This window comes from Acanthisitta chloris, unplaced genomic scaffold (assembly GCF_000695815.1).
Source record: "Acanthisitta chloris isolate BGI_N310 unplaced genomic scaffold, ASM69581v1 scaffold9919, whole genome shotgun sequence".
Taxonomy (NCBI): domain Eukaryota; kingdom Metazoa; phylum Chordata; class Aves; order Passeriformes; family Acanthisittidae; genus Acanthisitta; species Acanthisitta chloris.
Window position 1 is genome coordinate 938 of NW_008690826.1, and position 13,388 is coordinate 14,325.

At 37.0% G+C, this 13,388-nt stretch overlaps 1 protein-coding gene across 1 annotated transcript; it reads left to right on the plus strand.

Annotated features, from left to right (window-relative positions):
* The first annotated feature begins 498 nt into the window (after positions 1 to 498).
* Positions 499 to 12,510, plus strand: OTULIN (OTU deubiquitinase with linear linkage specificity). The gene is made up of 7 exons (XM_009081980.1): positions 499 to 806; positions 4,470 to 4,543; positions 5,361 to 5,455; positions 6,700 to 6,843; positions 9,055 to 9,180; positions 10,661 to 10,930; positions 12,201 to 12,510. Exons 1-7 carry the CDS (start codon positions 499 to 501, stop codon positions 12,393 to 12,395), a joined length of 1,212 nt encoding a protein of 403 aa, XP_009080228.1. The 3' UTR covers positions 12,396 to 12,510.
* Positions 12,511 to 13,388: the final 878 nt, after the last annotated feature.

The window sequence follows — 13,388 nt, forward strand, 5'->3', positions numbered from 1 at the left end:
TAGAAATCATGTCTTGATACTGTGGGCATCATATTGGAAGACACAAAGATTGGAAATTCTTGCACTAAGCGATAGTCCTGGTGCAATGGTCATTTCAATGAGCACCAGGTGGGTTTGTAATAATCCTTCTCTTGCAGGGCTGAAACTTGTTTCTGTTACTCCTTGGGGTTTTAGGTGCTAATGCACCTATTCAGTCAGGGCACTGATTCTAGTGCAGGCTGTGTTTGAGGAACTGACACAGCTTGGCCTTGGTAAGAAACAGAATTGACTTGTCAGAGGGATGAGTTTGTAAATAGCTTGGGTGCTGTCTTATTTCACCAAACTGTTCTGGATTTTGTTCCTGTTCTTGAATAATTTTTGTACCCTCTGAATTGTCAGAATATAACCTATCTATTAAAATATTGTAATTTTCTTAAAACATGTGCTTTGGTTCTTCTGTGAGAGTTGCTCTTCATGTATTTCTCCATTCTTCAAAGCCAGGATAATTTTCAAGGGTGGATGACAGAACCAACCAGCCTTTCTGCAGGTTCAGTACAGAAGAAAGAGAGTGTTGCCACACAGCTGATGAAGCGTAAAAAGGAAGTTGGTGTCACTTCTGAGGAACTTGCTTCAGCAAATGCAGCTACAGACCAGAAAGAGCAAGCTACATCTGAAGTAAGTGAAGACTATGCGTACAGAAGTAGTGGGAGACCTGAGGAGACAGACATGATTAAGTCACTTGTGACAGATCAAGATGCATCTAGAAACTGTGAACTATATCTACCTGTGCCTAGTAGTTGTCCAGCAGTGGAGTCATCTGAGGAGAGGTAAGGATTTATTGATTTTTTTTAAAAACATTCTAACAGCTTTTCTCTACAGAGGAAGCGGGACATGCAGCTCACAAAGGTAAGTTTTGTGGAAAAATTAGTTAATGTCTTAGTGAAACAGGTCTAAATGTCATGTCTTAGAATCTGAAGGCCACTTTCACTTTAGATAAATTGCTTATTTTTATAGTTTATTAGTGGTTTCTTTCTCCATCTAAGGGAATGACTGATGTGACATTAAGGGTAGGATTCAGAGCAAGGGAAACTAGGAACTGAAAGTAGGTCTCTGTGAATGCTTTGGCAGGTGCAGTGCTGACAATAATGGAAGACTTTTCTTAATCCCAATCCTTCAGCTTATTGTTTGGTTGTTTTTTTGTAAACCTGCTATAGGCTGAAGTGAAAAAATGAGTAGTGTGGTACAGATTTGACAGTAGAAGTCTTTAAAAGAATATTTGGTATCTGGAGGAAGAAATAATTATGAATGTTTTAGAAAAAGATATTCCAAACTTTTGAAAACAAAATTAATGCTCTTAAGAGTGGGTTTGTGTTGTTGAATATTACATTAATAAAGTAAGAAAAAAGTGATAAAAAATTAATCTTTCTGTAGGTACCTAGTGTGCTATTTTGGACAACATCCAAAATGTACAATAAGTGCTGACTTAGTGAAAGTCATAATAAATAAGTAGATGTTTTCAAGGATGCTTTTAAAATCTTATTTCATGTTTAAATTACTCTGTAATTTAAGCACTAAGGTGTTGATGTGAGTTTATTATATTAACACATTTTACATTAATACTCATTGATATAAATATGCTTAAAGTGTATTTTTTATGTTGGCAAAGCCTGGTGCATATGGATCTCTAGCCTTCTGAATTTTTAAATTTGCTGCTACATGACATACTAATTCTATTTGATCTAATATTCCTTTGCAGGAACTTTTAATAGCAAAGAGTTAAATCTGACATAAAGAAATATTCATCTCTTCATGATAATAAACAGAAGACTTTAAGCATTGTTTTTGCTTTTGTATGGTCTCTTCAATACTGGGAGTTCTAGTCCTTCAAATTGATGAATGCAAAACTACTTATATTTTTCTCATAGTCCTTTACCTTCTCTCCAGTTTAGTTTTGCTTGCTGTCATCTTAACTTGTTGGGGTTTAGTGGTTTTTTTGGTGATCTGGGAGTTTTTTGTTGTTTTCAAAATGGAAAGCACAGGATACTGTAAGTAAAATCTGACTTTTTTTTTTTCCCCCTTGGTATCTTTAGTTCAGCAAAACCTGATTTACTAATTCAGCAATTTAATTATTTACATGCAACGTTATGCACTACTTTTGTGCATGTGTTTTCATGGAACTATTCTTTTCCACCATTACTTTATTTTCACTCTATTAATCAAACATTAATGTGAAGATTAATGGGGAAAGGATTTCGTTCCCACATTCTTGTTTCCACAGATTTGCTTAACAGTTGCTTTGCTAGAACAATGTTACGATGCACTTTCATCTCCGAAGTGAGTGTGCATGCACAGTTGGATTGCACCTCTCTTGGCTTCCTTGATTTCAGAACAACTCTGTTGAATTGCAGTACCTTGTTTACCCTGGATGTTCATCTGCCACGTTCTCAGTCTGTGGCTTATTCTGTTTTGTCAGCTCCCAGAAAGAAGAAGGGGTAATAATATCTGCAGAAGGAACACACCAATCTTCCTCTTTTATGAGTGAGTCATCTCACTAGCTTTGTCAGTTGAGCACTTTTTCTCTTTGTGCATTGTAACCTAAACACAGGCTGTATCCCAAAGTGGCAGTTCCCCCTGCCCTGACGCCTGCCCTGGGATCTCTTGTAGCAGCAGGTTTCTTCATGCTTTGAGGAAGGAGGAGGTTGTCACTTTATATTTTAAATACCTGGCTTATAGATAAGCTAGGCTGGAGATTGATGTTGTCAGGTATTGAGTTGTCTGGGGTTTTTTTTCCACAGTCTTTTCAAGGTTATTAAGTATTTTTGGAATTCTTCACAGCCCTTAGTGGGCTTTAAACTCTGCTGAGAAATTAGGCTTTGTCCAGTGCAACACTGAAACAAGGATAAGGACTTGAAACAAGTGTTTCTATGATTCTACTCCTCAGCAGGTAGTACTTTCTATGGAGTAGTGTGTTTAATATCTACTATATCTGTTGTTTCTTTTTCAATTAATAATGATTTAGTATTGTTAAAAGTGAGATTTTAAGCTACTTGAGCACTTGAGTGAAAGCTAAACCGTAGTTGAATATGACATCACAGTAGATGGGTTTCTTGGTATTAACCTATATTGGTCTTTATACTCAACATATTTTTGTTCTCAGGGGAATAAATGCAAATGGCCTGAGTAAGCTGCTTTGGATGTAGAGAAAAAGAAATACAGAGCCATCATTTAGTAGTGTATCCTTTCAGGCTTAATGAAAGTAATCTAATTACCAGCTGGCTACCCTAAAGCCTTTCATGCGGTCTTCCCAACTGCTTATTCTTTCTTCATGGTGTAAGATGGGGCAGAACCACTGCCTTAATTTTTTTCTGGTCTTTTGCAGGCACGCTGTTTGGGTTTGTGCTTTTTTTGAGTAGTAGATTAGAAGCTACTAATAGTAGTGGGCAATGAATAATAACCTTATATCCTTCTTCTGCACATGTACTTTCTTCAAAATACAGACTTTCAATGTAAGCTTCTTTTAGTGGTAAGCCTAAAGGGTACGAATGTGTTTGATGGTGCATGGTTTTTTTGAAGTATTTTAACTGTGAAACCCTGATTGTTTTTGAAATGTTTCTTTGCTCCATGTAATGATATGCCATATGCCACTCAGAGTCACGTTGAGAAGAATGTGCAATTTACAGCCATTTATTTTGAACATTGTCTGGAGCTCTGTTCTCAACAGTAATGTTTGCATCCAAGCTTTGAGATCTCTTCATGCTAACGCTAGGCTATGCATAGAAACAATGTTCTTGTAGGCCATGATTTCCCCCCTCATGGCCATAACTTCACAACGTCTGTAAATTGACTCTGAACGCAATGTAGCTTGACCAAAAAGCTCATACTATTTGAGGAAGAAATGTTTGTCTGGATTTCAGCTAGCCTGTAGTCTGTGCAGTCTGCATCCTGTTAGAACTTTTACTTTGGGTTAGTAGCATTCAAACCAACTGCAGGTAGTTGGCTGCTTTTCATCATATTCTTTTGTGTATACCGCTTACTACTAGGCAAGTTGCTCAGTCCCAGTGGTGTGTAGATACAAAGCTCTGTTGAGTAATGTGTTCTTAGCTGCATGCACAGGTTGTATTATTCATATCCTCAGCAAATAGGCATGTTGGCTTGTGTCTTCTGCAAATTTATACTGTATAATTTAGAAATACAAGAGGGACTGTAGTACCCATCAAACCAGAGAAGAATAATTGAGACAACGATTCATTGCCAACAGAGGTGTCATAGATACAGGAGGGGAACAGTTGAGAGGCTTTTTTTAACTTTTCTCTTTTTTTGAGAGCTTGTATTGGTTCTATCAAAATGTGTAAGACAGAAAGCAAATTGAATTGAAAAAAATAATTGTAGAAAGACTTTAATACTTGCCTGAGTTGTAAGCAGGGAAAAAGGTTGAAAAAGAGTGCAAGATTTGTGCTGTTACATGAGGCATGTGTTGATTTTTATTGCAGTGAGGAGGACATGTATCGAGATGCAGAAGAAATAGAGAGAGAGAAAATGCTACTTTGTCAGACAAACTCCTCAGGTACAACCTAACTTTGTGGTGTTACAATTCACTGTGTTTATTTGACACCCTCCTTTCCAAGGGCTTTTGTGCACAGGTGTCTGTGTGCAGTAGAAGTTAGTTACTTGCAGTAGAAGTTTCAGCAGAACTGAGTGCACTGTACAGTTTAATTCACAAAAAGATCAATTTTATGTAAAATTAGTTGCTTGTAGCACGTTATTCCCTGTGCTTGTGCAGTTACTGTAAAGTAACTTGTGAAAGAGAATGTGAATCCTTTGGAAAGGACACTTGTCATTGCCTATGTATGAGTAACGTGCTTGAAAATTACTGATTCATAGTTGTCACAGCAGCATCTGTTGCTGGGATCCCTTGATAACCTCAGTGCTATCTGTTTTGGAATGAAGGCTGTTGGGATTCCAAGACAAAACTGGTTTTCTTCTTTCTGCAATTGTTACTGACTTATCCAGGAAGGTCTATCATCTTTGTCCCTTGTAATCTGTCTGCTGTATGAAAAAGGGAAACTTGTGTCAAATATTTTTCTGATTGCTAAGAAAATGAGAAATAGGTTGCTGATTTCTACTCTTTGCCAATTAATACTTGCAGAAGAGAGGAGCAGAGTGTTCCCTGTTTTGTTGGCATACATGATGATTTTTCATCACATGTAATTTTCAGAGCAAGCTAGTCTCTTCCTCTCCCATACTAATAAGTACTTAGTAGCTGTTAGTTTTGCTGCCAGTTGGCACCAATGTCATTTTAAAGTGATCATGTATTTAGAAATTTGATATGCTTTCTACCTTGTTCTGTTTTCTGTATAATGTTACATACTCTATTTTAACAGAATGTAAACTAAGTGTTGCCCCTGAAATGGACATCATGGAGTATTGCAGAAGAGAATGGAGAGGAAATACACCAGTAGCAAAAAGGATGAGAAAGGTAGCAGTTCTATTTTTGTTGAATTTCAGTAGGCTTTTTGTTTTCATTTGTATGTTTGCTAGGTGATTTCCTGTGGGATCAATCTTTAGAACAAGAAATACAGTATCAATGTTTTACACTGTCTGACCTGAGAAGTGGCTGACAACTGGAAGATGCTTTCGTTTGTGCTCGTTCCAAATGTGTTTTTAATAAGGCTACTTATTGATAGTGTGAGGGTTTGATTAGTGGTGTTCTTAGTTACTGTTTTCAGTTGAAGTTTTGTATTTAGTTTATGGACATAAAATGCTAATTTTGTGGACTGTTGAAATGCAGAGCAGATTACCAATTTTTTTATGGAAGGCAAGTCACCAAAATTGATAAGTTAAATGATTTTTAAGGTGGGAAGCTTTACTGAATAGACTTGGATTTTCTTAATTTTTTTCTGATTTTTTTTTTTCCTTTCCCTGTTTCTGAACTAGTTTTCTTATATTAATCTCAAGCTAAAATGGTAAAATAAAGTTATTGTGTTGTTGTTTGAAAATTCACAGTTCAGTGATATGTATGAGTAAACCTAAAAAGTACTTTACATAAATAAAAAAATCCACATGTCACCTTCAAGAGATTAGTAGGAGAAATAAAGACACATGGGGCATTGGCTCTTGCTGGTTTAGCTGAAGAGACAAGCTGAGAAGTTACATTTCAACGTAGCTTCTGCTAAAACTGTGTGTATGGGAACAGCAGGGAGGGAGCAAATGTGCTGAGGCAAGTGTCAGGATGCTTGAGTGTAAACACAAATTTTCCCTGAGGCAGAAACAAATTACATGTGACATGTATTGTGTAAGAAGCATAAGCTGTTGCTGAAACTTGTTTTAAGTGTTATGTATTTTTAGATTTATAATCTTGTGTTTGTATGTTTGTTTTTTATGGAAACCTAAGTGAGTTAGCCACTCATATTTCAGTCATATTTATGTTCTGTTGTCAAACATATACCTTGACCAGTTATATGCTTAGATGTCTTTAGTTTCTTGTTTATTTTTCAGAAGAACTAAAAGGTTTTTTTGAAGCACAATTTGTGACATGAAAGAATCTGAAATGGGTAGTGGGTCAAATACCTTGTTTTTTTTTTTTGTTTTTTTTTTTTTTTTTTTTTTTAAATGGCATTGGTGTTTGGATGCTAATATTCCAGTATCTTTTATGTTACTCGTGTGTGCCCATAAAATGTTTTATTAATTCTTTCATGTTAATTGGATTTTGTGTTTTTACAGGGATATGAAGCAGTTGCTCAGAAGTTTGCATCTATAAGGAGAATACGAGGTGATAACTATTGTGCTTTCAGAGCAACTCTTTTCCAGGCATTGAGTCAATCTACTGAGCTACCAAGCTGGCTGCAGCGTGAGGATTTTACTATGGTACATGTCAAACTGATCTTCTGACAGTACAGGGATGTTCTTTCTAACCTCTTTGATAATTTGATGATCTCATTTCTCTCTTATGCTGTATATGCTCATTTTCAATCTCCCTTGTACTGAGAAGTTGTAATGTTCAATATTGTTGTTTGGGCACAGTGATTCTTTCAACTTGGAATTGAGTGCAGGTGCCCTTAGTTTCCAGTTTATAATGTATATAAATATTACTGTAGTGCTGACTAATGTGACTCATCTGTCTTCATCTTGCCCTCTTGGTTTCTTCTTAGTGCATGTAATTTGGCAGTAAGAGGCTTTCCATAAGACAGCTGGTGAAAACAACAAATACAGACAATTTATTCTAACAGTTGAGAAAACTCAAGCTTTTCAAAATTACCATGTGTATTCTTGTGTGCCATATAAGGTTTCCCTAGAAAGTGGAATACCAAATTGGATGCTGTAGGCTTTTCAGAATGTGTGTAATTACCTGTGTCTTCAATGTTACTTAAAATAAGTGTAAGAACAATTCCAGCTTGATATGAAGAACAGTTCTTATAGGGCATTGATGTATGAGCAAAGCAAGGTATCTTCCTAAGGCTAGAAGAATATTCCAGAAATTGTTTTGTGTCAACAAAGTCCATTTGGTGGTATCAATGAATGTGGAGGAAACATGTAGGGAGGTGCCTATACAAGTGACCCACTTCAGAAGAGTAAGGTTCTAGTTGTCAAAAAGCTGCTGGGAGTGTAAGTGGTGAATGCCTGACACAGACTCCATGTCTAGGCATCCAGTCCAGGTAGAATCACACTGCTCTTACTATTTTTCTGTATAACTTTAGGGGTCATCTTTAAAGTTCTTACTGTGGTCACTATGATTGTTAAGTAAACATCTATTGATATGTTTTCGTAAGTGCTGATAAAAATAGCTGTGTGAAGTGTTTTGCTGCAGCACAAAGTACATTGCAAAATGGTTTCCTTTTTATAAGAAGCACATTATCCCAGCTGACAGCCATTTCCACATTATCAGAGTAAAGAACATAGTTTCCCAGTGCTCCTCTAAAGAGCACGGAGACTTTTAAAATGGTGTGCTTTGTAGTTTTTCATGATCTTCATCTTTTTTATTCCTACTGATTCATAGAGGAAAATGTCATATGATAATTAACATCTTTTTGGAAAAGATGTGCAAGTACAAAATGAACTGACTGAAATAATAAATTGTTGTGCATCAAAGCAGAAGTCATATAAGAGAAATGTATGTGGCTACAGCTGGCAGTACAAATTTTGCAGGTTTTCATTTGTTTTGTTGTTTTAAATTTTAAAATGGTCTTTACCTGCACATTTCTCATTGTAGAAGTTACTGGCATATAGTTTTTGGTTATTTAGTTCTATCTGTCCAGTTAGCATAGGATGCCAGGCTAGGGTGGGAGGAGGTCTGTGTCCAAGTGGCACATACTTGATTTCCACTAAAGTGAACATGCTACTAATTCGGAATCCTGATAAAATGAAAATGGCAGTGAATATACTGCTCTAGCTGAAGACTTCATTCATTGTGAGATACAAGTTGCTCTTCCAGTTCTAGTGGTAAAATGGGTTAATAGATGAGGGTGAAAAAACTGGACATGGCACTGTTAGGGTGTCCCAAAAGAGACATGTAAAATCTCTTAAGTAAGCAGATGTAGCATGTGAGCAGTAAAAGAGGCAGTTCTGAGGCTAAAACATGACCTGATGCATCAACTACTACTACTCTTTATTAGAGTGCTTGAATTATGCTCCCTGAAAAGGAAACACAGTTTGTGACTTCTGGACGAAGTAATTTGCAGTCCACCAAGACTTCTGGATTATCTTTTGGACATTGCCTTCTGTTGGTTCAGGGACACTTTATAACTCAGTCACTGTCATCTGTCTGCTGGCGGGGAGTTGTTTTAATTTAAGGGGAAAAAAAGGGCATAAGTAACTTGGGTGATTAATTTTTCTAGTGCTTATATATTGGTTAGATCCGGAAATAGAAATAGATCAGTACTCTGGCTGTTATCAAGCAAATATTATGAAGAGCCAGTTGTGTTTGATTATGGTCATCTATGACATCTGTTCAGAAGAACATACGAGGGATAGTTTTAAGGTGCAAAATGTTTAAAAAATTGAAATATAAAATATGCAAGTTGGTGGATTTTCCTTTCCAGACTTTTGACTTAAGCTGCCTTTTCTTCTCTCGATTTCCAGCTTCCTGAAAACTTGCTGAGCAAGTATGACTGGATCAAGCACTGGCAGCTGAAAGAGAAACTGGGCAGAAAGATGGGAGAAATAAGTGATGAAATTAAAGAGTATTTAATACTTCTAAGGAAAAAGGTTTGAAAAGTATTTGATTATTCTTGGCCAATTGCAAATAAGAAAAATGACATAGGTTTTTGGATGTGGTGAATTTAGCATAAGGGTTCTTTCACTAGTGAAAGTCACTTTTCTGTATATGTACTGCAAAAAGGTCTAGTAAACAATATGTTCAGATGTGAGAGAGGTTTCTGGTCCTTCACTACTTGTAATAGCCTGATGCTGGGATAATTTGTAAGCACCTCTGCAGAAAACTATTAGACATGTTTCAATGATGAATGTAATGTTTTGCCTCTATTACACATTATATACACCTGGAATCCTGTGTGCAGTTCTGGTGCCCTCAACATAAGAAGGTCATGGAACTGTTGGAGCAAGTCCAGAGGAGGCCATGAAGTTAAGAGGGTTGGAACATCTCCCCTATCAAGACAGGCTGAGGAAGTTGGGGATGTTCAGCCTGGAGAAGGGCCCTTCCAGTATTTGAAGGGACTACAGGGAAGCCGGAGAGGGGCTCTTGGTTATGAGTTATAGTGACAGGACAAGGGGCAATGGGTACAAATTGAAGGAGGGGAAGTTTAGGTTAGATATTAGGAAAAAGTATTTTCCTGTGAGGGTGGTGAGACACTGGAACAGGTTGCCCAGGGAGATAGTGGCTGCCTGAACCCTGGTGGTGTTCAAGGCCAGGCTGGATGAAGCCTTGAGCGCTCAGGTCTAGTGGAGAAGTGTCCCTGCCCCTGGCAGGGGGGGTTTGGACTAGATGATCTGTAAGGTCCATTCCCAACCCCTAAAATTCTATGATTCTATTATGTATTTTATTTATTTGAAGGTATGATGTATACTATGGATAAATGATGTTGCTGCCTTGCGCATATGGTGGAAAGAAAAAATAAGTAATTTCTAAGAAGTAGTTTTCATCCTACATTACCTAGTCCCATGCTTTTCCCCCTCTTGAAACTCTGGAACCTATTACAAAACTTCATTTTTTTCAGTTAAGACACTTTGTCTTACTGTGAATGCATATTTTCTTTTCTATGAAGGCTTTTAAGAGTATTTCAAATGCTGTATTCAAGTAGTTTGGGGGCTGGAATGAAATAGGCATTCTGAGTAGCTGAAATGTAAAGAATATGAAGGATGTAGGATTTATGGTACAGAAAACTAAAAAGTTATTACCTTATTGCTTACTGCCCCATGACAGTATTCGTTCTGTCACTTTGTGACAATTTCCAGTATCCCCTCCTTTTACTTTGCTTAAGGACCATTTTAAGCAAAATCAGACTAACTCAACCTGACCTTGATAAGGCTACAGCTGTGGAAATATTCTTGATTGTTTTAAAAAGGCACAAAGCCCTTTGTAAATTAAATTCCAAGTGCCTGTGCTGAACATCTGACAACTCACAAGTGGCTTTTTGCAGCTCTTGCACAGTGACAGCTGTTGATTTGTGTTGTGTGTGTGATGGGGTTTATTTTGTTTGGTTTTTTTTTTGTTTTGTTTTGTTTTTAGTGGAAGAGTGTAAGTGAAATCAAGAGTTCCATTGAGAAACAAGAAGCTTGTGATGAATTGTTTAAAAATGAAGAGGAGGAGTATAGTCTCTATGAAGCACTGAAATTTTTGATGCTTAACACTGCTATTGAATTATACAATGATGATAAAAATGGAAGGAGAGTGCCTGTCTTCTCCTGGTTACTGTTTGCACGGGATACATCTAGCAACCCTTGCCAGCTAATGCATAATCACTTGAATCACATTGGGCACAGTGGAGGCCTGGAACAAGTAAGAAGAGATCGTTCTTATAGTGTTATTTTCCTGTTTCGGAGATTTTAATTTCAAGTGGTTTAAGAAATCACACAGCTTTGGTTGGTCTGGCTAAGCTGAGTGGTGTAGTGTCTAGTCTTTTCTTGGGAAAACTATATGAGAACTGCTTGATTGTAGTGGGAGTCTGTAAAGGCCCTCCTTTAAAACACTGCTTTTTATCTGGCAGCTGACAGGTAACATTCTGTGGAAATAGGCTTTTCTCTTAATAGAACACTTGTATTAATCTGTTAATTGTTAGCTTTCTTGAAAAACGACCCTCATAAGAGCTAATACTCAAATTATGAAGGGAAGATCATGTGTAGCACCTATACTTGGTGAATTCTGATAAGCTAATGCCAATTACTGTTTTGTACATGGCATAAATGGTGTGCATATTACAAAAAAGCCCCAAAAGAAAATGTAGTAATGTGCCGAATAGTCTGAAAGATTTTAGAAGCATCCATTAAAAAATATTCCATTGAATACTTTACAAGTGGGATACTGCACTCAAATTCACTACTTAATCATAGACACTAGAAACATCGAAGTATTGTGTTCTGTTTCTGTTTATTGTCTTAAAAATCAGGCAACTGTAGTATAGATAAGACAGTTTGTTACTGTTAAATTAGGAGACTTTTGTTGCTGACCAGTTTAGTCAAGAAGCTGTATCACCTGTTTTTGTGCTGACTGGATTTGTTCATTTCAGTAATATTCTTTGTAAATTGTTATTTAGAGCAGGTTATGCTTGCCACTGTAGTAGGCAAGATAGAAGATTTTTCCATCTTCTTTCTCTGAATTCATTCTTCGTCAACAGGCTTTGTGAGGGGTTTTCATCTGCTGTTTGGCTGGAGAGTTCACAGTATCCTGTAAGAATGAAAGGGTTGTTGCCTGAAACCTGCTCTTGTCTGGTTTAGTGACTTATCAGGATGAATACTGATACAAGAGAATGTCCTTCCTACCTGTTTGTGGCAGCTGGGAAGTGAAATCCTCTGTGTAAAGTAGTTTTTCTATAGGACTGGTATCCTACTATGCCATTGTGGCTCCGAAGAGCTTCGTGTTAAAGGCCTGGTATCTTAGAGGTGTATGGTTGAGGTTCTGAACTAGAGATGCTCATGTATATGCATTCTCACTTCGTGTCTTTTTCTTTGAAAATTTACATCTGATAAGAATTGGTTTGGTGTTTTTGTGAGAAAAGTCTTGTAAAGGGTATGTTAAATTTTACACATATGTTTGCTTTTATCCAATGTAGGTGGAAATGTTCCTTCTTGCTTATGCTCTGCAATATACCATCCAAGTGTATCGACTCTATAAATACAGCACTGATGAATTCATCACACTTTACCCCAATGACCCGGAGGAGGACTGGCCTGTTGTGACTCTCATAACTGAAGATGACAGACATTATAATATTCCAGTCAGAATGTGCCAAGAGACAACGCTGTAAACAAGAGATTTTTGGCAGACAAACCTGTGTTGCTTATTGAGGTTTCCAGTGCTATTTTGAAACAGCACAATGACAAAAGCTGCATTATTGAATCTGCAACAACTTGAAATCTGTGTTTTGGGAGTTGACATCTGAAATAAAGTATCAAATAGATACTATAGCAGAAGCTTTGCAAGTATGGCTTTTGTTGTCCATTTAAAAATGTAAAAGGAAAAACCTCTGCAGTCCTATTTTTTTGAAGGGCTTACACGGAATAGGATTGCAAAAACTATAGATTTATTTCTTTGAAGAAGATGGTGAGGCTCTGTGGTAGGACATAGGCTGACATTCTGTTCCCCAGAGTGATGAAAATTGAAATTTCTAGGAAAGTAAAGTGGCAGTGTCCTGGATGATACTTCTGGTAGTGCTTAGAAGCAATTTATACAGATCTTGGATGTCAGGAAGTAATATAATTCTTTTGCAGTTGGAATTTAGTGCCTGCCATGGTTTATGCTATAAGAGAGACGTTAGTTTAAGTTTTCTAATGCTTTGGGTTTTTTCCCTAAATGAGTATCTCTTATTTAGAAGCCAGTTGTGTCTGTTACGCTGAAAATGAGGAATTCTTCCCCTTTCAGCCCCTTGAGAGGAACATGGCAAATGTAATAAGGGAGTATAAAAGTTTTTTGATAGTAGGTCACAAGCTCAAAAACTACATAGAATTCCCACTTAAGTTACAATAGCTGATAAGAGATAACCATGTGCCTGTTAACTTTCATGTCTGTTCACATTGTTCCTGTAATGTTAATTCTATCTGGCAGCTGCTGTGAAAAACATGAGGATTTTAATTTGTCCAGGGAGTGCAGTAGATGGAAGGAAACTTCTGGTGCAGCTTATTCCTCCCAAGAGTGAAGACGTGGGAGGTTCTGTTTCTGCTTACAATTATTCATTATGCTATAAACCAAAAGAATACAGAATGTATCAGATGCTGGCAGTGCTGACAAACCCTAAAAAATT

Bases quoted from the DNA above. Each gene is read 5' to 3' on its own strand.
- OTULIN (XM_009081980.1), top strand. From the start codon at position 499: ATGACAGAACCAACCAGCCTTTCTGCAGGTTCAGTACAGAAGAAAGAG. The intron at 807-4,469 runs GTAAGGATTTAT...TTTTTATTGCAG, and splicing joins GTGGAGTCATCTGAGGAGAG to TGAGGAGGACATGTATCGAG. The intron at 5,456-6,699 runs GTAGCAGTTCTA...GTGTTTTTACAG, and splicing joins TAGCAAAAAGGATGAGAAAG to GGATATGAAGCAGTTGCTCA.